General features: G+C 34.4%; 1 protein-coding gene across 1 annotated transcript; it reads left to right on the forward strand.

Moving 5' to 3' along the window:
- Nucleotides 1–17543: 17543 nt before the first annotated feature.
- On the forward strand, nucleotides 17544–22260 carry LOC143630304 (protein AE7-like 1). Its single transcript, XM_077099360.1, has 5 exons — nucleotides 17544–17622; nucleotides 20284–20365; nucleotides 21516–21615; nucleotides 21746–21791; nucleotides 21871–22260. The coding sequence occupies exons 1-5, from the start codon at nucleotides 17544–17546 to the stop codon at nucleotides 21969–21971; spliced, it is 408 nt and encodes a 135-aa protein (XP_076955475.1). The 3' UTR covers nucleotides 21972–22260.
- The last annotated feature ends 3187 nt before the right edge of the window (nucleotides 22261–25447 follow it).

Raw genomic sequence — 25447 nt, forward strand, 5'->3', positions numbered from 1 at the left:
ATCACTTGAGCATCTGGTGGGGGGGAGCTGCTTTTTGAGGAGCCTCGTCAGGATCCTGGATCCTTGACTTCATTCTTCCCAACAGCTCTTTGAAGTGGCCCTTGCTCAAGAGGTACCTAATTTCCCTTCTTAAACCGATGTAATCGTCCGTCATGTGGCCAAAATCCTCATGGAAATCACACCATTTGGACTTGTCTCTGAAGGTGGTTGATTTTTCGTTCTTTCGGGGCCACCTTGCTTTTTCACCTAGATCCTTCATGGCACAAATTAAACCATGAGTATCTACTGAGAAGCAATATTCTGAGATGCTTGGGTAATCTTCATCATCGTCTCCTTCCTCAACCGCTCGGAAGTTCTGATTTTTGAACTTGGAGTAGGGTTTCGAGTTGTTATTTCTAAACGAGAACCCCTATTTCTTGTCCGAGGATTCTTTCTTTGCTTGATTCCCCAGACGATCCTGGATCCTCTTGTCATCTTCCAACCGTATGAATCTGAGCGCCATGTTTCTGACTTCATCTAAGGACCTGCAAGGGGTCATCACCAGATCATCATAAAAGAGGGAGCCCCTCTGAAGTCCCCTCTTGAATGCTTCAACAGCAGTAGCCATGTCAAGATTAGGGATTTCCAGAGCTTCCCTGCCGAACCTTGTAACAAAATCCTTAAGGGATTCATCACTAGGTTAGATAACTCGGTACAAATCACTAGTTAACTTCTCAAATTTCCTACTACAGGAAAATTGACTGTTGAACAAGTTAAATAAGTGTGAGAAAGAAGTAACTGACAAGGGAGGAAGACTTAGCAGCCATTTTAATGCAGATCCTGTTAGTGTGGATCCGAAACCCTTGCATAAACAAGCTTCTTTAAGTCTCTCAGGAATGGGATTGATCTCCATCCTTTCTCTGTATTGAGCTACATGTTCCTCAGGATCAGTGTTCCCATCATAAGTCTTCATGTTGGGGGTCTGGAATCGCTTCGGGATTTCAGCATCACAGATAGGTGGACCAAATCGGGATAACTTGTAACTTCCTTCTGGTATCTCGGGAATTGGACGGACCATCCCCGGTATACTGGATATCATATCCTTTATCTTTTGTAGTTCCTTAGCCATTGCTTGGCTAATACCTGCATCCTGCATGGAACCACATTTAGCATCTAAGGATATAGGATCACAAAATTTACCTCTTTGCTGGGTGAAAGTTGGCATCCCGGATGAGTAGCTAAGGTATGAAGAATCCGCTACAGGGGTCGGTCCACCAGAAGCGATGGTCTACATGGGGATTATATCTCCTTCATGGACCTCGGATGACCTTTGATGTTGAACCCCTGAGGATCCTTGATCTTGGAAAAATCATCTTTGACTGGGGTTGAAGGATCCTAGTGGTTGAGAGATGAAGGATCCTGGTTAAAGATACAGTCCTGAGGATCCTTGTTGAAGGATGGATGATCCTTGCGGGAAAGTTGAGGATCCTTGAGCTAGTTGACCCATGGACCCCGGTTGAAAGATAGATGATCCTGGCTGAAACAGTGATGATCCTTGAGTCTGTTGACCTATGGACCTCTGTTGAAGGATATATGTTCCTTGAGTAAACTGAGCCAAGGATCCTGGAGTGGTGAAATCCAGCATCCTAGGCATCAAGGGAGTGTGATCCTCCGTTGGCCTCTTAGTTTTCTTGAGATCTTCTATCTCACGAAGGATCCTCTGGTTAGTCTTGGTTTGCTGCTCCATATATGCTTTTACCTGCGAAAACATATTAGAAACATCATTGTTAATATTAGCCACCGACGCAGCAGCAGCGGTTTTCGAGCTCTGGAAGACTGGTAGTTGCGTCTTGCTTCCAGCAGCAGCAGCTCGTGGTGCTCCCGTGATTGGCGGAGGCATCGGTGGAAAAGTCCTTGATGAGAGAGGAACCAAAGATGGCATGGTTGATGAAGAAGATGTTGATTGAGAGGCCATTGATAGTGATATGGGTATGAAAAAATCAAAAGTTGATAGGAATGATATGGATTATAGCACCAATCGCCCCACGGTTGGTGCCAAATTGTTTTGGATAAAAATCGGCTAAGGATAATGTATCCAAATATGTTATGTGAGGTTTAGTGCTACGATGTTAACAAGGAATATATGAACGAAATTGAGATGAACACAGCGATTTGTTGCGAGGAAAAACCCTTTGATCTTGTTTGGATCAAAGGAAAAAACACCCCGGGTGATGACAATTGTCGATCACCACTTTATTAATATCAAAAATGGATGTTACAAGGGTTGGAGATTATGATAAGAATTACAATAGTTGTTGTTGTTGTGTGTGTGTGTGTGTGTGTGTGTGTGTGTGTGTGTGTTGCTGGAGAGAATTATGAGAGCTGCTAAAGTGTGTGAGGTGATAAGTGTGTAACCCTAGCTGATCACAATCTCGTTATATACAAAAAAATAACAATAACTAATGTCCTATTTTTAAGGCACTACTCCCACTAGATTCATCCACGACTTTGACCACGTGTTTGACAAGTTTACTAGCGAGATATCCGGTGGAATAAGTCTTGGAGCCGGTGCACTTAATGAATATCAACCTTCATATAAGAAACAACCGTTAACAACACCAAATACTGAGGATCCATGATCCTGACATAGCTCTAGAACTCTTCAGAAGGATAATTGATCCAGACACATCTTCAAGAATAGCATATCCTCAGTACTCAATTATTTGTTACACAACAAGAAGTCCTATAAATCTGCCATTATCCCCACTAAACGTGTTACAGCCATTTGACCACGTGTTATATCTTCTTGACTGCAAGTTAGTGGATAGACTGAGTCTTCTAACCGTTACACCTGCTAAATACAAGACTAAACATGAGAACAACCGTTAATTAGTAATATATACTGAGGATCCTTGATCCTGATATGATCTGGAATACATGCTAAGGATAACTAATCCAGACATATGTCAGGATAACGTATCCACAGTGTCAAATTTTCGTGCCCTAACAATATATACTAATGAAGAAACACCAATCCAATCTCCTTAACGGGTCCTGGATCTAATGAGTCCACAGGGTAGGATACAGACAACGACCAACTACGATATGAGCACAACCTCCAGAAGTCCAATTATAGAAATCTGCAAAACAAGCACCATGAGCTCGTTACGGGAAGGACAGGAGGGGGGCCGGGGACTTACCGTAACCACCCTCCGGCGTGAGAATAAGTACAGTTCTGATGGAGAGAAAGTACTTAAGTAATTTAAGTAGATAGTGAGGAGTGAATGAATACCTCATGCAGATCGAGTGAGTATTTATAGCCGAAGGATGTGAGAATATGATTGGGCCAGCTGTCCCATTCTAGAAGATCTCTCGTAACCATCTGCACGCCTGTTCTTACGTGATGGGTTGAGCTATAAGACCCATGTTCATGGGTATAACAACCTGAACACGTGTCACTTTATGATAGGACGAGTTAATCCCTGGCCATGTGCATGGTTATAACAACTTGGCCAGCTGTCCTTTATTCATTGGTTGACGGGTCACGTATTCTTCAAGTAACGATCGTGCTCAACCTTCTAGAAGGTAGTTAATTATAGCTGTCTTGTGGCATTGCCTTCCGGTCATTTTAGCAGGTGGGTATGTTATCCTGCGGATGACTTTCGAGGGTGTCTGGATGCTTCCGCGCATGGTAAGTTATGCGGGTGATCCATATGTCTTGTGGGTGCCATATGAGAAGCTTCCCTCTGACCCGCGGGTAATACTTAAAGGTATTTGAGTCTTTTTGGTACCCTACCTCTATAACTAAAAATCTAATCACAAACCTTTACTTCACCGTGCAATTTTTTTTATTTAAGCGCAAAAAGGGCCGGGAACAATTCTTTTAATTAAGCTGCTTCGTGATATCTAACGGTCTAGCTAGAAATGAAACAGATTCCCCTTGCCCACAACAAGTTTAAAATGCCCATCCAAATCAATTGACATCTCGGCTAACTTTAACCCGACCATGGCTTTAAATAGTGAGAGATAGTAAGTTGCAAGACATTCAATGATTGCCTTACAACAACGTTAATCTTCCTCTAAGCTATAACATGTTTGCTTTCCATGTTTTGCTATGATTCATGTTGAAGCTTAACAGGTTGACAATTTTTATACGAAATTTGAAAGTTGGGCAAACGTTACACACCCATTTGTTTTCGCATAATAAACTAGAGTTGATCGATTTTTTTCCTTGAGGTTTGTTCATAATTGTCACGGTTTAGTTTGGTTCAGTTCAGTTATCAAGCCAAATCGAAACCGAAGTCTTCGATAATTATAGTTTACTAACCGATCGGTTAGGGTAATTGGTTTTTTTTTCAGTTATTAAACGTTCATACATGTATTTTTTAAATGTACAGAAGAAGCTATGCTACATAAAAAAATTAACAGCTTAAAACACAAAATTTATTCGTACAAAACATAATAGACAAGGTCGTACAAAAGTTACAAATTTCAAACATAGCATGGTTATGATTCCAAACGAGGAAGGAAACAGACCTAGATAGATGGTTATGATTCAAGTGCGCTTTTCATTCTAACGAACGATGAGGAGCCTTTATGGCAGCGTTGTTCAGATGTGGCTTGACGAGAGAATAAGAGTTTGAGAATTCTTAGTGAAGGCAGAACTTTTAGGTTAAATTGCTAATGGGCCATACTTGTGATTTTTTTTAATCGGTTTGATTCGGTTATAAAACATGATAACCGAAACCGAACCAGAAAATCGGTTATTCGGCATAAAAAAATTAACCGTTGATTAATATTTCAGTTCGATTTTTTCAATTAATTTGATAAATTAGGTTCAACAATTCAATTTTATGCTCACCCACTCATCCGTACACAAAAAGAATACTTAATTTTGTGACATCTATATCCATTATCCATATCACTTTATATATAACACACGAATTATTGTCATATTGTTTTCGTTATGATCAGTAAGAAGTAAATAGAATATAATGATTAGGAGGATTTGGTATGAGTTGGAAAGTGGTTTGCATGCATGCATGTAATCGATCGACGTGCTGGAAATTATTTTGATGGACGTGTTTGGGGTTAATAAACAAAAGCATGTAGATGATGATTAGTGCATGCATTCTTTCGTAATTCGTTCCCAGCCGCAATGCGGGACCTACAATATCCAACACACATATTCCTAGCTTCATCATTAAATTCCTTTTGTTCATTTCTAGAACCGTGTGAAGGTTGACCGACATTTTGGATGCTAAAATCTTACTTCCATGAGTCTATCTTATTATCATTTCTTTAATTGATAATTTGGATCATTAAGGGGTAACATCATTGATAGGTAACACGAACTAACTTGTTCATCTTTATTACTCGAGTAACATCATCAAAAAAAACAAAAACGTATCATAAATGAGAAACCTCCTATTCAACTCAAGACATTTCTCTTTTTGAATCTTACTTGTTTTTAAGAAAAAAGAAAACTTGCATTTGAAAAAAAAAATATTTATCCCATATAAATTGTTTTGAACGGAAACAATAACATAAATAAATAACAACGAGCGGAAAGCTTATTATACAAAAGTCAAAACCCAAATAAGTCTTAAGATTGTGCCCTTTTGTCCAAATATATTAGTGACTAACAACTTAATTTAACTTACTATCTATATATTTATAAGAAAAATATTCAACTATTTTAGTCGTGTTTATGTCACCTAAGTAAATTTGTTCATTGATTTGTCACCTTCGATAATTACCAAAGTAAATGTTGGGTAACTACAAAGATCTTCCAATGTGAATGTTCAGAGAAGCATCCTCGTATGAATGAGAGTTTTGAAGTGATAAAAAACATAACTCTCAAAAGGAGAAACAACATGAATTAATGGATCCATTTTTTTTACTCTCTCACTAGAAACAACACAAAACGGAGAGAGAGAGAGGGATACTTTTGGAGGGGCCAATGTGGTGTTAAAGAAGTGTAGCAAATGAGTTTAAAGGAAAAGTGAGGTTTGATGAAGAAGACAAGAGATAGAAAAGTGGAATATGGGTTTTATGGGAGAAACCCCTAATAAGAGTCTTGTGTACTTTGGCAAAAGTTAAAGATTTCGAACCAAGACAACTCCTACTTCTTATTGTCTACTCTATGGGGCTCTAATATTTTCTTCTTTTCTTATTTTTTTTTATTGTATATATATATAAGGTCAAACAATTGAGAACTCTTACTAGTTGTTAGAACTTTGAGAAGCATAAAAAAACATGTTTTTATTTATTTATTTTTAAATTTAGAAAAGCTTCTATACATTTTTAAGACTATTTTCGTCAAAATAGTAAAAATAAAATAAAAAAACGACAAGAGATTTTTAATAAAAAAAAATTGACAAAACTACTAATTTCGTGTGTCGCATATGTTACATGTGTTTTTACATATGTTGGTACACATATGTAACAGGCTGAAACGGGGCTTTTGTCGATTTTTAAAAAATAGTATTGAAGTTGATATACAAAATTTTTAGAAAACTCCAATGTTGGATAAGAATAAGATGGCTATGATGAAACTAAAGCAATAATATGAAACTGTAACTAACACCAAAAGAAAAGAACAAACGAAAAAGGAGACACTTCTGGCTAAGGGTGATACTTCATACATCAATTTTCAAATCCACAAAAAATAACGGGTTTACCACCATCTGACAATCTTCTAAAAAGGTATGAAATTTGTGTCAAAAACATATTTGACTTGTCTAAGATATTTTATTAATTAGGGATAACTAACTTCAGTTTTTATTAAAACAAAATCTAACTTTAGATATAAAGGTATTTGTGGCGCAACATCGAGTGGCATTAGGCTGGTCGACAACGCCACCGTCAACCCTTCAGGTAAGATCATCAGTAAGCAATTTGGGATTTGCGAACCCTAAGAATATGAGGGCGTTTAACCATTGTTAAATGGTTTTATGACCGGTAAACTAAAAATAAATATTATTTTCTCACCAAAATAAATAAACATAGCCATTTTTTAATACCCAAAAACATGCTCCTACAAAATAGACATTCATGCATTTTAATAGGCAATTTGGATTTTAATAATCTCAACTCTGTGTTATTGATCAATAATAATTTCAACTGAGAATATTCCCACTTGTGATTTGAACTTTTATAAAAATACTTTCATTTGCCCTCCGTTAAAAAAATTTAATAGCGTTAGGTTTTATCTGAATTTTAAATTGATGTTATAAGGCTTTTGATCGAATGAGAATACAGGTCGATTGATGCAAAACTAATCTCGAAACGATGCTCGAAACATCCTTTCGTTGTTTGGAGCACCGTTTCGGGGTAAGTTTTACATAAATCGACTTGTATTCTTCTTCCGATCAAAAGCCATAAAATGTTAGTTTGAAATTCAGATAAAACTTAACATCATTAAGTTTTTTTTAACGGAGGTCTAATTAGAGCAAATTTTTTAAAAGTTCGGACCACCAACAAGTATATTCTCAGTTGAGATTATTATCAGCCAATGACATTAAGTTGAGATTATCAAAATCCAAATTTTATCTTTAATATTATACTGATGGTCGGTCAGTTTGTATATATTTTAGTTCGTTTATTTACTAGTTTTAGTCGTTTATTGTACGAACTTTGATACTTCCTACTCGTGTGTTATATTTCAGGTCACATGTACTTAAAGCAACTATTTTGGACTTGCACGAGCACGTAATGAAGACACGGGATGTCCATCACGCAAAACGATGCAAGAAATACTAGTTGCTGGTGAAGAGACCCATCATGGTACGTGATTGGTGAGGATGAAGACCCATCACGTATCGCGATGTGATTAAATTAAAAGTTCGTTGACTTTTGGTCCATCGCGATACGCGACGGACCTGGGAAGACCCCATCGTGTACCGCGATGGGTGGTGAAGACGGGAAATGTAGGGGTTTAATTATAATATCCTTATGACGACCCAATTTACACCCAACAAAGCAAAGAAGAGTAGTTCCATCATTTAGATTCATCCTGAGATCATTTACATGTTCCATACCATCAGAATTGAAGATCTTGTGATTTCGAGACGCAGCTAGTACTCTAGATTCATACCCGGGATGTAAAGTTTGTATTATTTCAGGTTTCTCATGTGTTAAAGAACAACTAGATTGTATTTATCTTTGATTAATCTATTAAGTATTGATGTCTAGTATTGCTTTGTATACAATTGGTTTAGGTTTATGTCTATCTGAATGATTAGTTTGTTGGTTGCTGATATACATCTATTTATACATCTCGAATCCCGTGTAAAGTTTTGTTATTTAATATTTTGAGTTCGGTTTTATTTAATATCTCGTTTATCTTTTATTATTTAAGGTTTTGAGTCAAGTATTTAATATGTGTCATGTTTTAACTCGTTTGGTGTCTTTCACGTTAAATCTAATTCTTTCTATCATTTCATAAGAAGTTTAGGTTCGTTTTGATCGTTAATGATTACATGATTATTCCACTTAGAGTTTTGATTTGTTTTCATGTAGATGATGGCTTGAAAGTTAAAGAAAAGAAGTTCTAGAAGTTACTTATCGTTGCTTGAGAGTCAAGGAAGATATCTAACCAGATTAAGTAACAATTAACAACAAAAATTCGTGGAACCCTCCCAAGGCACGCCGCGCCGCGCGAAGGCATGCCCAAGGGGGGCCACGCAGCGCCTAGAGCCCCCTGGTCAGCCCATCTTTGCAAGTCAAAGCCCGTATTCGTTTATATAAGCATCTCTTGCAAACCTAGCCGATTCTAAGCTTATTTCCAGCCGTTTTTTAGAGCAAAACCAAGGGTTTGAAAGAGTTTTGGAGCTAGGAATCAAGTAGGATCAATAAGGCTTTCGTGGGGGTGTTCAAGGATCAATTACAAAGGGTTTTATCGCTCTAACTTTCGTTCCTTGTTTATTATTTGTCATGTCTTTCCTTTTTGTTTTCAATACTTGTTTAGGATTGTTTTTAATATTGATTCTAGGCTAGACTTCATGTCTACCTAGGTTTGATGAACATGTGTTGATTTGATTCTTGCTTTGGACAATTGTTTTGATTATGGTTTCATTATATTAATAAGTAAAAGACTTGATTATGCTTTCATGATGCATATGAGTATTTGTTATCTTGATTGATTATTAACTATTGCTTCACATAGATCTTTTATCTCTTGATTGTGTTCTTTAGATTTAGGGTTTATGTTTAATCGTTACTTGGTGTTTTGATTATTGTGATTGAATGGGTCCATTAGATCATAGAAGCTTGTTGATAGTTGGTTAGGGTTTTGAATGATCTGCTAAATTTCAATAGCTGTAAGGTGAGGAGTTATTCATGTGTCTTGGTCAATTGCATGCTAGGATAGATAGTGACAATATTCTTGCTTATTGTGTTGATCCTTGTTCATGATGTCGTGTTTAGTTTATCAAGTTATCTAGGGCTTAGTGTTTCGTAAGATTACTTTCTTTAGATACTATTAATTAACCCTACGTGATAACCGTGAGGAAATCAATATAACTGATTGCTTAATAATCTAATAATTATTCTTTAGGATTTTACTTGATACGATCAAGGGTCTTTAGGGTTTGTTAGATGAATACATTTAGAAATCAGTTCCATATCATGTTATTTGTCCATTGCTTGATGATTGTTGATGCATAGGATTCTTACTTAGGTAGATTCTTTCTCTGATTGGTTTCGATCTCGTGATTAATTGCTTGTTTTCTAGTTTACTCGTTTATTTTCTCTTTTAGTTTAATCTTAGTTTAAAAACCCCCTTTAAACATTAATAATAAATAGTCGTGTCGTAAGTCGAGTTTAATTAATTAATTAACGTAATTTATAGAGTCTTGTGGGTTCGATATTCTGGACTTACTTAGCTTTAGTACAATTGACCGGTTCACTTGCTGGTGTTTTGTGTAGTTGAGTCTTAAGTCTAGTTTTTATTACTTGTTTAGTTTAGTTAATATTTAATTGACTGTTTTAAGCACATCAGTTGCTATGATATTGCTTATATGGTTGTTTGACTAGTATGAATATGATAAACCATACAGTTGTCCTTAGTTGGGTTACACTGGTAAGGTTAATTTGATAACCAATGCCGTGTGTTAGCGATTGTTGATGCCTAAGGTTTGCCTAGTTAATCAGTCTTTGATAAATAATCTGTTAAATTAACATGAGATTACTGTTATATGCTTACTTGAACCCCGGGTGTGATATGTTTCTATTAATTGCTTGAGAGATTGTCAATTGCTTGTTTAATCATTAAAACCAAATTTGTTTACTTGTGTGATCAGCACTAAAATTCATTACTTCATGTTCGTATAAAATTTGTTACACTAACATTGACCACATAATCGTCGTGGTTCGACACCCTAATTACCCTAGCTGTCACACCCCAACCTACAACGGAAATGCCGGGGCGTGAGCTGATTGCTCACAGCTCTCAAAGTACGATCATGCAATAATTTAAAAAGTGACAATATCTATTAAAGTTAATTCATTATTCAAATAAATCAAATACAAGTACATAATTCATATAAACAGAATAATTCAAAATTTAAATTTAACTAAGTCTTGATAATCTCTTCTCTAACATAGCAAATCATAAGTTCTTCACCAAATCTTGCAACTAGATCAAATAATAACCTGCATATTCGTTAAAAATACAATATTTATGTTAACACTAGGTTGAGTGAGTAAAACACCAGATTTTGTGAATATATAATAATAAATTAAGTGCAAACTGTATCGAGTGAGATAAACAATTTAACCAAACAAGCAAGCATATCAGTTGTAGATACGCACGATGCCAGATTAACTGGTGATGGCTACTACATAAGTAAATAAGTTGTAGATACGCACGATGCCAGATTAACTGGGCGATGGCTACTACAAAGATACAACCAAATAAGCAAGTAAGCATATAACACGTTGAGCATAAATTGGCATGCACACATGATTAACAGTTGCAATTAAGTATTAAATAATAATAATAAAATAATTAGAAACACATATGTCCACAAAACGGTAAAAATGAGTTTAAAGGGGGAGTGAGATACTCACCTGATTAGAGAAAGAAATTAAAATGATATTGTGAGAATGATGAACCCTTCGGGATACACCGACAAGGATTCCTAGTTAATTAATAGTAATATGAATTAATTATAAAAGATATAAGACGATTTACTGAATTAAGATTTCGATGTGATTTGAATTATGTTTGCGATTAGAATATTATTGATTGAACGATTTATTTATGCGAATTATTTGTTATTGTGAAGTCATTATTATTAGTTTAAATAAATATATATGAGTTGAATAATTATATGATTATTTAAATAGTATTGAATTAAATATAATGCAATTATAAATGTGTACATATATAAATATAACTTGCAATATATTAATTAATTTAAGACAATCATTAAAAAATATATTTATCATACAATATATGCCTTGGACTATTTAAAGAAAATCAAATTTTATAAATATAATTAATACGTTTAAAATACAATTGTTACAATTTTTAAAAAATGATATATATATATATATATATATATATATGTATATATATATATATATATATAATATTTTTATATATAAAGTTAATATAAACCAATTTATAAAGATGTTCAACGACTAGAAAGCACCAATAATGGTGTCGGGTTTTAATAAAATAACGATAATTTATTATTATTAAAATATACTTATAATACATATGTACATATATATATGTGTGTGTGTGTGTGTGTTTATATACGTAAATGGACGCTTTTAATGAGATTTGACAAGAAACTTAAATTCTAAAATGTCGGATTTTAATAAAAATAATGTTTTATTAATAATTAATATTGATTTTAAAAACCTTAAACAAATTACAACAATAAGAAAAGAAACAAAACCAAAAAACTTGGGCTGCCGGGACTCAAAACTTGCGTCGGCAGTCGAGTCATGAGGAACACACACCAAACAAACCATCTGCTCTAGAATGATAGTTTATGGACGAGAAAGAAGATTTATAAATAAACAGTCTAAAACCCCATTATCAAAAGAGCCCAAAAAAATAAATTGGTTAATCTGCATTATGATTGATTAATTGATGTTAGGGTTTTGATTCGCTGATCAGCGACGCTCTAAAAGCCTAAAATTAATTACCTTAATGATGATTATAAACTGGTGAACCATGAATAGACCCGACGGCGTGAAAATTGAATCTGAATTGATACAGGATGCACGTTATACTTCAATTGCTTGTGAAGGTATGTTCTCATGTCACAGGGAAGGTGCAGATTTGCATTTTTATTAGTTTATTACGAGTTATACATGGTGTAACAAGGTCCCAAATTGACGGGTTAACAAGATACGCAAATTGAATCTATTTGATCTTTGTTTCCCAATTAATTGTGTCGGTAGCGTTTGTAATTCATGTATAAACGATATTAAGAAATCAATTCCAATTTAGTGAGAAGGATTAAGCAGCAAGAAATCCAAAACGGGTCTACAATTTGTTCATACGGGTTTGGATAACAAATTGGGTTTTGATTATAATTATATTACAAATTTGCACAAAGGCCCAGAACTTTAGGGTTGGATTCACAATAGGTTAAAACTAGAGTTTGGGGTGTGAATTGTATTTAAACAAAAGTTAATATATATAAAATATTTTATTGATTAATTCACTAAAAAGAAGACGGGTCGGGTATTAGACATTTATAACTTACGAAAAACCCGAGTTGTTATACTAGCTTGCTTAGGTGATTAGGAACTTGATTTAATTGTTTTTTACTAGATAGCGACAATCTAGCATCATATACCCGAAAACTCGGACAAGATCGCCTTTGCTGTTGCTGGTTTAAATAGTCTAGGTTTTCGCGAATACTGTCGTCAAAGTATTTTATTATTTCAGATATATAAACTAAATTTTTATTAACATTTGAAAAAAATGATAAATGTACTTCATCATAAACATCCATCCACCCATAACAAATCCCTATAAATCTCCATGCACTCTTACTTTTGACATGACACTCTTTTATTGTTGATCACTATGTCAAAACATAAGACTGTTGTTGTACATTTTTTAAATTTTGCTTTGTGCTCGTTAGTGGAACAAAGTTTGCGTTATTAAATCCAATATCCCTTAAAACTTTAGCAAGAAAACAAATAAAGCAGGCTAGACAAACATCTTCAAGTGGAGTATGAACATTTGCTAAGTCAATATAGACTAAAACTCTTGTTAGTGTGTTAAAGGTTTGAGAGATGGTTGAATCTGAAAATTTGTTGTTGATTTGTGTTGGAAGTAACTAACATAAGTATTTAATCTACTTAGTATGTATCAACAAAATCTCATTTCTATGTATGAGCATTTTGGAGTTTTGGGTAAAGTAGAGTGATTGTGTATTATCTTGTATGGGCCATTGGAGGAATGAAAAAGCTATTGTACAGAAGACATCATCTTAGTTGTATTGGTGATTTTAGATTGGTTAGACATGTTCGATGGATCAAACTCAAAGTTACGGTTATGTGGGTTTTTGGGAAACTAGTCACATTTTAATCAATCAAAGATAGGATGAAAATTGGTAGAACAAATCATATATATACATATTGTTTGAATTAAATCATGGTGTTCAGAGAACCAACTATTGCGTTTTGCAAAAACTAACTTGAAAGAACTTACCTAATTTAATATGTTGAATTGATTAAATATTGACCAAAATGGTGGAAGTTGAACATGGAATGTAAAACTCATATAGCTAACTGAGAAATACATGTTAGGAAAGTGTGATGATAATTGAATATGAATCTTAGTAAATTGGTCATCACACGGGTAATTGAGTCACGAATGGGGATTAAGGACTAAAAAACAACAAGGTGTTAAGGTAATGATAAATTTATACCAATTAACAACCTTTATAAATGCATACGAAGTTGTTTTCGTTGGGTTCGTAGGCCTTGTTGGCCCGGTTTATTATATGAAGTCCAAATGGTAGACGGGTGTCGGGTGGCCAGACCGATGCCCGGCCCGGTTTTGATTTCTTGTTTAATAAGATACAAACCCTAGTCGTGTATATATATATATATATATATATAGAGAGAGAGAGAGAGAGAGAGAGAGAATCAGGATCATGAGAGAATTTTTTTGAAACTGAGAACCATGAGAACCATTTTGGACCACAAAAAACCCAAAAATAAAAAAAAATCATAAAATAAAAAAAACACAAAAATGAAAAAAGTAAAAAAATCAAAATTCTTATTTTAACTACCGCTTTCATAAAAAAAACTCGGTTTAGCCAAATTATATACACAAATGTATAATATATACATATATGTACATTTACATGATTTTTTTATACACATGTGTATAATTTAAGATAAATGACACTGTACATATGTGTATATTACGTAACTAAAGATTAAATAAAATTATACATATGTGTATAATACGACGTTTTTTTTTGTTTTTTTATTTTTTATTTTTTTAATGAAACCGGAATGAAATATAAGAATTTTGGTTCTTTTACTTTTTTAAAATTTTTGTTATTTTTTGTTTTATGATTTTTTTAGATATTTTTTTCAAATGTGTTTTTAGTGGTCCAAAATGGTTCTCAAAGTTTTCAATTTGCAAAGGGTTCTCTTAGGATCCTTATCCTATATATATATACATATGGGAGATTTCAATTAAGAACCCATTTGAGTTTTAAGAACTCGAAAGAACTCAGTGTAACGATTTTTTTTCGAATTTTTTTTACACATGCGTAATATATGTAAGTTACATACACGTATAAAAATTACAGAATTTTTTACGCACCGAGTCGACTTTTTACACATGTGTAACGAACCTAAAAGTTAGTGTAACCACTTACATATTTATTCTCTCTCATACTTTGACTTTTTTGCCAGATTTAATCTCTACCACATATTTCAATCCATTTAACTAAATGTGTGGCCTAGAATTGAGTTCTTAAGTTCTTAAAACTCAACATGGTTCTCAAAATATCCCTCCCCTATATATATATATATATATATATATATATATATATATATATATATATATATATATAACGTTATGTACTTGTAATCGTTGTCACTAGATAAAAGAAATACCTAGTTGCCACCCGTGGACGTAGGTCAGTTTAGACCGAACCACGTTAAATCCTCGTGTTCGTTATTGCTTTCGTGTGTGTGTTCGGTTCGTGTGTGTGTGTTTAATCCTAACATGTGGTATCAGAGCTTAGGTTCTGATCACACGAAGAACACGTTGAACTAGTTGCGTACGTCGCCATCGCACCAGAACAGGAGCTAGGGTTTCGCCGCGTTACCGCTAATTGCTGCTGAGGGTTTCGCCGCCGCCACTATTTGTTACCGTTGGGTTTTATTGCGTCGTGCAGGAGAAGAAGGTGATCATCGGCTAGATTTCATTCAGCCGCCGACGATCTGAGATGCTATTTTTGTTCCGAAATTAGGTCCACCGCATCACCACCATATTGCTCGATTGCCGACAGAAAGTTTTGCGTTGTTTTTTTTTACTTGATTGAGTCGCAGTTCAGGAAGCAATCCTTGTTTTGTTTTGCTTTGATTGTGCCACCAAGGAAGGAACAAGTTGTGCCTTTGTCTTTGTCTTTTGTGACAGAAAAGTTAACTTATAACAACTGCCATCCTCATTTGTTTAGAAGACAGGTTTGAAGGGTGTGTTTTTTTTGCTAGATATTTATTTTCTTTGTGCACTTTTAAATATTAAGGGCAGTAGACTAAATTTTGTGTGGCCCAAGTTTCGGGGACATTTAGCCCAAAAATAAATAAATTTGAGTCGAGTATTTAATCTTTAAAGAACGAACCAAGAATAATTATATCAAGATCTTATTTTCGTCAGAATAAGCGTTAAAGAAACGGAGAACCAGTGCCAGCCGTGATTGTCAGGTTTAATCGTTTCAGCTTTCTGATTTTCAGTTTGTTATTCCGCTGCCGTTTAAATAGGTTGATTGTTTAACAGATTTCAGTAGAACAGTTGTTAAGTTCAGGCTCGTGCGATTGTTGTGTATGTCTCTTTTTTATCCAGTTTTTCGTTTTACTATTGTTATGGCAGAAGATGGAAATGTTTCGATACAAAAGTTTGACGGACAGAAGTTTGGTTGGTGGAAGATGCAGTCTGAAGCGCTACTTTGTCAGAAAGACTTGGATGTAGTGTTTGAGGATGAAAACCCAGAAAAGTTGTCACAAGCAAATTGGAAGAAGTTAGATAAGAAAGTTAGGGCTTGTATTACTTTGTCGTTGCCGGAAGATGTGTCGTTTAACGTCATGAAAGAAACCACAACCAGTGGTATGATTGAGGCACTATCCAACATGTATGAGAAGCCTTCGGCAGTGAATAAAGTCTATCCTATCCGAGATCTAGTGACAACAAGAATGAAAGAGGGTTGGTTTATTGCAACGCATATTAATAATATTAATTCGAACCTCTCCCGCTTAGTGTCAGTCGGCATTAAGTTCGATGATGAAGTTCAAGGTCTTTTGTTATTATCCTCTTTGCCCGACAGTTGGTCGCAAACAGTGACTGCGGTTTGTAGTTCGTCTACAAAAGTTACCTTTTATGGGATTCGGGATTTGATTCTTGGAGAAGATTCAAGACGCAGAAGTTCTGGTGAATCAGCAGGTAATATATTAGTCACAGAAAGCAGAGGTAGGGGAAAACAATGAGGCAGTGGCAGTAGGAAGAGGAGTCAGTCTAGGACTCGTAAATATATTGAATGTTGGGGTTGTAAAGAGAATGGACACTTCAAGAATTAGTGTCCGAATGGTAATAAAGAGGTGAACGTTACAGAAGACGACACAGATGACAAAGCCAGTAGTGATGAGCTTTTAGTTCTTAGTGTTAAGAGTAATGTTGATTCTTGGGTGATGGATTCCGGTGCATCGTTTCATGCCAATCACTGTAGTGAAACGATGAAGAATCTTAAGGTTGGGGATTTTGGAAAGGTTCGACTTGCGAACGATGATATTCTAGAGGTTACGGGTATGGGAGATGTTGATTTGATAACTTCAGCAGGTACTTCTTAGACTTTGAAAGATGTTAGGGTTATTCCAAGTTTGAAGAAACGTTTGATTTCAGTTGGGCAGTTGGATGACCAGGGGCACGATGTTAAGTTCGGGAATGAGCAGTGGAAAGTAGTCAAAGGGAATCTTGTGGTTGCTCGTGGCAAGAAAATGGGTTCGTTGTATATGGTCGATATGTCACCGAAAGGAGTGGATCCAGTTTTGGTAAAATACGAAGTCCGGTTCACAGAATCTCGTGGGCAGAAGAAGGTTCGGTTTGCAAGTAACAAACCCAGTGCCAAAGTGAAGATTCAGGATGAATGAGTTAGGAAGGTTAAATCAGTCAAAGGACATCGTGACAGTGGGACACAGGTCGTGTTTCAGGTACAGTTCCAGGTCGACAGTGGATTAAGAAAACCAGTATTCCAGATGTAACAGTCTCTCAAGTGGATTACTTGCTGAATATGGAGAGTGTATGTTCTCAGGGTATCTCAGGATCCGGTAGTTTGTTTCAGTGGGAGCCGATGGGGACAGCGAACGGGTCAGGGGCAATTTTAGCCGTGGTTGATGTTGGAGCTCCGGGGAGCTTCAACGGGCCTCCAGGTTAGTTGATGAGAAGGCGGTGGCAACTAGAAAATGTTTAGATTACATAAGTACATTGGGAGTGCAGACGAGAGTACTCAAGACCTTCGAGTGGGAGATTGTTGGGTTCGTAGGCCTTGTTGGCCCGGTTTATTATATGAAGTCCAAAGGGTAGACGGGTGTAGGGTGGCCAGACTGAAGCCCGGCCCGGTTTTGATTTCTTGTTTAATAAGATACAAACCCTAGTTGTATCTCTATATATATTTAACGTTATGTACTTGTAATCGTTGTCACTCAATAAAAGAAATAGTTAGTTGTCACCCGTGTACCTAGGTCAGTTTAGACCGAACCACGTTAAATCCTCGTGTTCGTTATTGCTTTCGTGTGTGTGTGTTTAATCTTAACAGTTTTAGGGTAAAATTAGTCAAATTAATCAACTAGTTGTGAAATGGGTTCTCGCATCCAAAACTTGTAAAATTGTTAAGGTGAGTTTACATGTCCCCTAATAGAAAAATATATGTATGAATCAAAATCAAATGGTTAATGATAAAAAGTAAATGACAAACAAAAACTCAATCCTAATTGTTGACTATTATTACAAAGTAAATAGCTGATGTAAATAATTTAAAAAAGTTTTTAACCAAACAAAGTAAAGATAAATACTTAACCGAATGATTTTAAGTCATATTCCAAATTCAAATTCAAAAACAAGTAAACCATATTGAATCCAGTTACTAACATAATTAACCCTAGGTCCGGAAATGATCAAGAGAAAATTAGCCAATCATAAAAATAAAGAAATCCATGCTCTCACTATGATGTCGGCTACTAACTATTCTCGTGCGTGACCCAAAAAAAAAAAAAAAAAAAAAAATCTTCATTTTTGCTTCTTACTTCTTCTCATGGCCCATTGGAAGCCCAATCAAACTCTTATTAATCTACAAGCCCACGTGTTAAAGTCCACAATGTTAATTTGGTCATTTGGTGGACATAGCTCACATTTCTACTGCATTTTTATTAGTATCCTATATTGAAAAAATCCACAAGTTAATGGCATTTTAAATTAATTGAGCTCTCACAGGAAATATGCATTTATGCAATGCATAATTGTGATCACCACTTTATGTATAGTGGAGGTGGAGGGGTTATAAATGAGGAGAATTTTTGACACGTGACAAGAGAGGCGATATGTAGTTCAGGGGACGGTGTTGTAGTCCAAAAATCGCCACATCATCAGCCTTATACATAAGCCGGCGACAAATACATCCCTCAGTCAACCGGGGGGGGGGGGGGGGAGGGGGGGTTGCTCTTGTCACATTTGTAGCCCCACTACAAATGAGGTGATTAACCTTGAAAACAATGATCCGATTTCGCAAACAAATGAGAAACAAACCAGATAATACCAGCCAAAGATCAAAATTAGGGGGAATTTTGAAACTTTTGCGAAAAACGAGGATGTTCTTAGAGTGATATGTAATCATTGTGATTTCGTGTACAAGTAAGGCTGTAAGCGAATCGGACCTCTGGTTGTCCGTTTGGTGGGAAGTTCGTTTATGTTCGTCTGTTTAATAAATGAACCGGACACGGACAAAAAAGTTTTGATCTCACATTTTGTCCACAGCTTTCATCATATCGAAACCAACAAATATTAACCAACGAGGCAACGATAACCACTACGGACTGGTGTTTTATGTAGTAACGATGACAAATGAAGTAGATATATTAAAAGTAATGTTTTTAATTAAGGGGGGCTCATAATCCCTTTTTCTTATTTTCTATTTTTGTGCTTTTTTATTATTATTTAAAAGGTGTAACAAATTTTTTTTAAAAGAACTACAAACGGCATTAGCCTACGGTATTAGCCTACCGGATTACATGAAAAATGAAAAAAAAAGAAAAAAGAAAAAGGTAATTAACTCTAATGTTATTCTAACAATTATTCCATTATTTATTTATGGTAGTTTTTAATATGGTGTCATGATAGAAAGTGTGAGTTTTTTAATGAAGACCCAAATTCAATCTCTACTAGTAATACTTTAAGAGGCATGAGTGATGCAATGAAAAAATACTCTTTCTTATCTCTAGTTCGATTCTAAAGACGTCCAAGTTTTATCATCAGTGAACCTTCAGGCATCCGAGTTTTTTCTAGAACTATAGATAATTTGGATGTGCATAAGAGCTCCGTACAGCTGGGTTAGACAAGCCCTTTGAAATTGAGTCACCCCGTACGACGCAGCAGAGCATCTGTTTGTTGGCGGTTATAAAATAAAATTAAGTTATTTATTATGTGTTGATAACACTTGTTAAGGTCCAAGCGATGGCATGTGTCTAAATCTGATTTAGTCATACTAATAATAATAATAATAATAATAATAATAATAATAATCCCACTTTTACAATACAATTGGAGTTATTATTATCTATCTGTGGGCATAAGGACCCAGTCGTCAGACACCAATACATAAACCAACATCCTGATTAACTCAATCCAGCTAACCAACAACCAAGAATGACTCTGGGAAAAGAAAGAGAGAATCAGTCGACCAGATCATCACGCACTTGATCCTTATGATATCCTTTCCGTCCAGTTTTCCTTTTAATAATCATTATTCTATTTATGTTTATTAATTATTATATATGTTGTGTTGTGATCTTTGACTTTAAATGGACGGATACATATAGTCAGGGACATTAGGGATCCGGAGCATCTCGGTGTTTTATCGGAGGAATCAATCACCCTCGATGACAAGCTTGCCCGGATACTCTAACTTTCTTTCTTTCAAATTATTATTATTATTATTTTAGCTGCATTGTTTTTCAGTGCCATAGGTATTTTATTGAATTTACTATATTATTATTATTATTATTATTGTTATTATTATTATTAATTAATATAAAGTATAAACCGTTAAAAGTGGACACTCCATTATTGGAGTTTGTTCAATATTGGTTTACTTCGTCACAAACTAAACTTATTTATTTTCCTCATTTGTATACTCTTTTTTATGTTCAATAATCGCAACCAATGACTTAAACTTGATAGTATATAAGAGGGGTTAGTTCCCTACAAAATAGTTTGCTCAAAACTGGCTCGTTTGTTGACTTGTAAATGAGCTGACTCAGTTCGTAAATGAGTTGATGTGAGCTGAATCGGCTTGTAAATGAGCTGAGCAGAGCTACTTACTTGGTTTGTAAACGGGCCGAGCTGCTTCGGGTTCTGAGTTAGCCTAACCGAGTTGACTCGGTTTGTAAACGAGCCGAGCCGACTCAGGTTTTGAATTAGCCAAGCCAAGCTGACTCGGGTTGTAAATAAGCCAAGCAGAGCTGACTTGGGTTGTAAACTGGCCGATCTGAGCTTATTCAGGTTGTAAACGATCAAAGCTGATTCGGTTTATAAAGTATAAACCAGTCGAGCTCGAGCCAAAGTAAGCTTGCTCATTTGGCTCGTTTGAATCTGGTTAGAAGTTTTACGAAAAAAATAAATAAATTTTTATTATTTAATTAAATATGAAAAATTACTGGAGCTCGCTCAACGAGCCATGAGTTGGCTAGAGCTTTTTACTGTCAGTCTCAAGCTCAAATTTCCGCTTGTTAAGAATAAACGAGCTGAGCCGATCCAGCTCTTGTAACTTCGTGCCCGAGCTATAGTTGGCTTGGCTCAGGTTGCTCATTAAGCAGCCCTGGATTCGTTAAGGGTCATGATTGATTGGTGTAACTACAACTTGTGTTCAGGTCATAAAAAAGGTTTTTTCTCAGTATTTTTGAATTTTACAACATTTCCTGGTATTATTATCCTTATTCTAAGTCTGCAAGTTTTGTACTAGCCAATTGTTTTGTTCTTGTGACCCTTGTTTTTGTAACACATTATTCGATAATTTATTATTAATTTTGAGGCTTCACTTGTTATATATTAGGATAACTTTCACACCAACCATTCAGCACTGCAGTATGGCAACTGTCATTGGTCTATGCCTTAGAATCAAACTTAAGGATTGTTTCCCTTCACATTTTAAGGTCAGCCATCTCAACACTTGGTCTTATTAAAGGGCATTTTAGTCTTTTGACTATGCAAATCGAGCATTGCATTTTTCCGGGGTGATTTTAGATGTTAGTCTTATATCTCACTTGATGCTGAATATCACAGGTAGACATCAAAGTAACTCCTGGATCTCATGCAGATGAAGAAGCAGGTAAAACATAGTATATATCGTAATGTATTATATACAATCTTATTTGACACTGTGTTGTTTATTTATGTAATGCTTGCAGTTAACAAGCTGTTGAATGACAAGGAAAGAATTGTGGCTGCAATGGAGAATCCTAGCCTTAGGCAACTTGTTGATGAGTGCCTTAACTCAAGTGAGCTCTAATCATTACCAACTTAGTTGTACAGTAAGCTTCTTGTGCTTTTTGTGTAACCGAATGTTTGATTTTGAAAAATCAGGAGTAATATTTTTCTATTTGTGATCGTCCAAAGTCTTGTAATGTGCTATCTGGTTATGAAACAAAAATAGTCTTTTTGTGACTTTGAGGCAGTAGGTGACAATTAACTAGTCTATCATGTAATGCAGTAGCGGTTTAATTCTATAAGGACTCGAAATTAGCATATATGTTAGCTTGATAAATGGTTGACGATAGATCATGTGTCAATTTCAGTTCATTAACCTCTTCATTTGGGGTCATCTTTTGTGTTTGATTCTTATACTATACTTGGTAAATTAATTTTATGATATTGTTTGTGATGATAATCATGGATATTTTAGTTTGTAACATATGGTTGAAGAAAGCTATAATTTACAAATATAACTAGGTAACACCCGCCGCGTTGCGGCGAAGCACAGACGTGAATTTGATCGGTATCGATTAAACTCGTTACGTATCCGACACTATGCTCAAAAAATAAATCAGGAAAAATCTAAAATGGTATCGTTACACATACACCTTATGATCAAACGACACAAATTCAGTCGATATTGGTTTGGTTCGGTTCGTTACGACATCAGCTTTAAAGTCTAAAAAATTAAAATAACACGATAACAAACAGAAAAGGAGTTACGGATGAAGCTTTTGACGTTTGATATTTTGTTATTACATATTGTCATATGTAAATCACTTAAGTGTCTAGAGAAGGGAGAGTTCTAGTTTATAAAACAGGAAAAAAGAAAAAGATTAAAATTGCAATAGGCAAGGATTGATCTTGTGCAGGAAAAAAGAAAAAGATTAAAATTGCAATAGGCAAGGATTGATCTTGTGCAGCCCATCGAGAAGAAGTACAAGAAGGTCTTAAGAAGACCAATTTAGCCAACTTACCAAGGGACAATTTTGTTACTTTAACCACATACATCTCCTAAATACATTAACAGAAAAGTAGCTAAACATTTTTGTGGCACCGGCAGTCAATCTTTATCTTATTATATAATATACTAGTTTGAGGCCCGTGTATTACACGGTAATTGATGAACATTTTAACCTTAACCATTAAGTGAAATACAATCAAGAAAATGATCATATATTGTTAATACAATTACAATTTACATTAAAATTACAGAAATTACAAAATAAGGTTACACAAATATGTTACAAATAAGTAAAACATTCTTTGTATATTATATTTGTGATTGTAATGATCAGTATATATTGTTTATCAAAAATCAAAATCATTAGTCCATGTTTACCTGTAACTCTTGATAAGGTAACGTATCTTGACCGTGCATGTTCAACCTGGTTAAAAAAAACCGTTAATACATGAACACATTAAAACCCGTTATTCAACCTGAGCCTGCCGCCCGTTTCGACAATAAAAAATAGTTGTAATTATTATTCCTAGTTATTTGATACCTTATTTAAAAACCCATTTTGACAACACTAGTTCAAGGACAAACCACACAGAAGATATTTTAAAATGATCTGCCCTGACCCGTACATATTCTCGATTATATTTTTTATAGTTTTAATCATTTGCATTATAAATGGGCTCGTTTTGGTCGTAACCTGTTTTGACTCGAACCTATTTTTGTCAAAACAAAATTTTGGTCGAACCAAATGGACTTATTTTGAATTCACTTTGAACCAAACTGACCCGTGATATGTTGTGCAAATACCAGATTGTCTAATCATATTTATAACTATTATAAGTATATAACGGTGTCAACATAATTAAACAAAATATATAAAGATGCCGTTTACAAGCAGGAAAATGGTTGAATACCAACTGTTTAAAATTTTAGAAATATTTAACCATGACTTTAGTCACTTACAAAGAAGTAAATTACAGTTATTTTTTAACTTATCATTACTTGTTTCCATATATATAAAGATATTCATGAAATATATAAAATGTTAAAAATATATGTATTAATGCATATAGTCAATTAAGTTGAATGGTGAAACTTGAAAATTCAAATTTAATTGTGATGTTATATTATTTGAATTTATTATAGTATTACTTAAAATGAAGAATATATTCACAAAAGATGTAGTTTGATCAACACTCATGGATTGTTAAGCAAGCCCAACGAATTATATTATTATGTGAACTTCATAAATGAAAAACAACATATACTTTCAATCTGATTGACATCAATGCTTCCAAGCAGTTGTTGTTTCCACCTCCTCAAGCTCAGATCATCCTGAATAAATAACACATGATCATTGTTATTATTATGAGGATCAAATAGAACATCACATACTGCAAGATCAAAACATATAATCATAATAGTCAAATAAGTATAAGTCAAATCATGTTTGAAATAACAAATTGGCTTACAAACAACCATTTTAAGAATGTAAAAATATAAAACCAAAAGACAAGAAACAAACTATATATCCAATTTGGGCTTTTGTAAGTATTGCTAGTTAAGTACCAATAAACAATCATCTTTAATTATTGATATTAATAATTATTGTATGAACATATAACCAATGAGAAAATATAAGATCAAGAGAAGAAAAAATGGTAGAACTACAAAAATCTACAAAACCATACTGAAAACCAAACTGAGATAGAAAGATCTCATATGAAGATAAAAGTAGTTATGTTGTTTGATATTTATAGATATATTTTTTTAAATGATTTCAAATATTGTTATTTAATTCAAATTAGCAACAAAGAAAATTAGTTAATAAAATTGAGATAAATTAGGAAAATTTATAAGGATTGACAAAACTAGTGGAAAGATTTAAAAAAATCTTGATCAAATTTGACTATTGATCGCCTAAAATTTCAAACGGCAAATGAAAGCGTGTTACTTGCTATATTATTGGACAAAATATTTTGTGACTGGATTTTCTATTACTATAGTTTTACAAAACATCGAGTAACAAAAAAATTGATTAAAATAAAAAAAATCATTAAGATTAATAATTTGAAAAAAAAAATAACTTACAACTTTTAATGACCTTTTTCACCATAGGGATTATGAGTTCCACATGAGGCCACTGGAAGCAATTATCAGTTTCATCAAGTTTGCAAGATTCGGTATTCAAAGTTTTATTAGGTATGTTCTTCAAATAATTTATTAAAAAAAGTGTGAGATTGTGGCAGACTGCAGCAAAGGTCTATCCTTAAAATGGCTGGCACTGCGCCATTGTTCAAAAAATCCTATCGAAAGACGAAAAATCTCATTGGAAGTCATAAAAATATCGGAAGTCAAAAATATTGTGAGAAGACAAAAAAAATCTTGTCGTAAGACAAAAAAAAAGTCTCACTGGAAACCAAAGTAATCTCGTCAGACACCTATAAAATCCGGTCAGCTCAAAGAATTAAGAAAAAAAAGAACAAAATAAAACCATCGACCAGATAGTTATATGACTCATGACAATATTGCCAGTTGAAAATCTCGTCGAT

Source organism: Bidens hawaiensis, unplaced genomic scaffold (genome assembly GCF_021521415.1).
Source record: "Bidens hawaiensis isolate Kalapana, Puna unplaced genomic scaffold, B.hawaiensis_p1.1 tig00005637_1, whole genome shotgun sequence".
Taxonomy (NCBI): Eukaryota; Viridiplantae; Streptophyta; class Magnoliopsida; order Asterales; family Asteraceae; genus Bidens; species Bidens hawaiensis.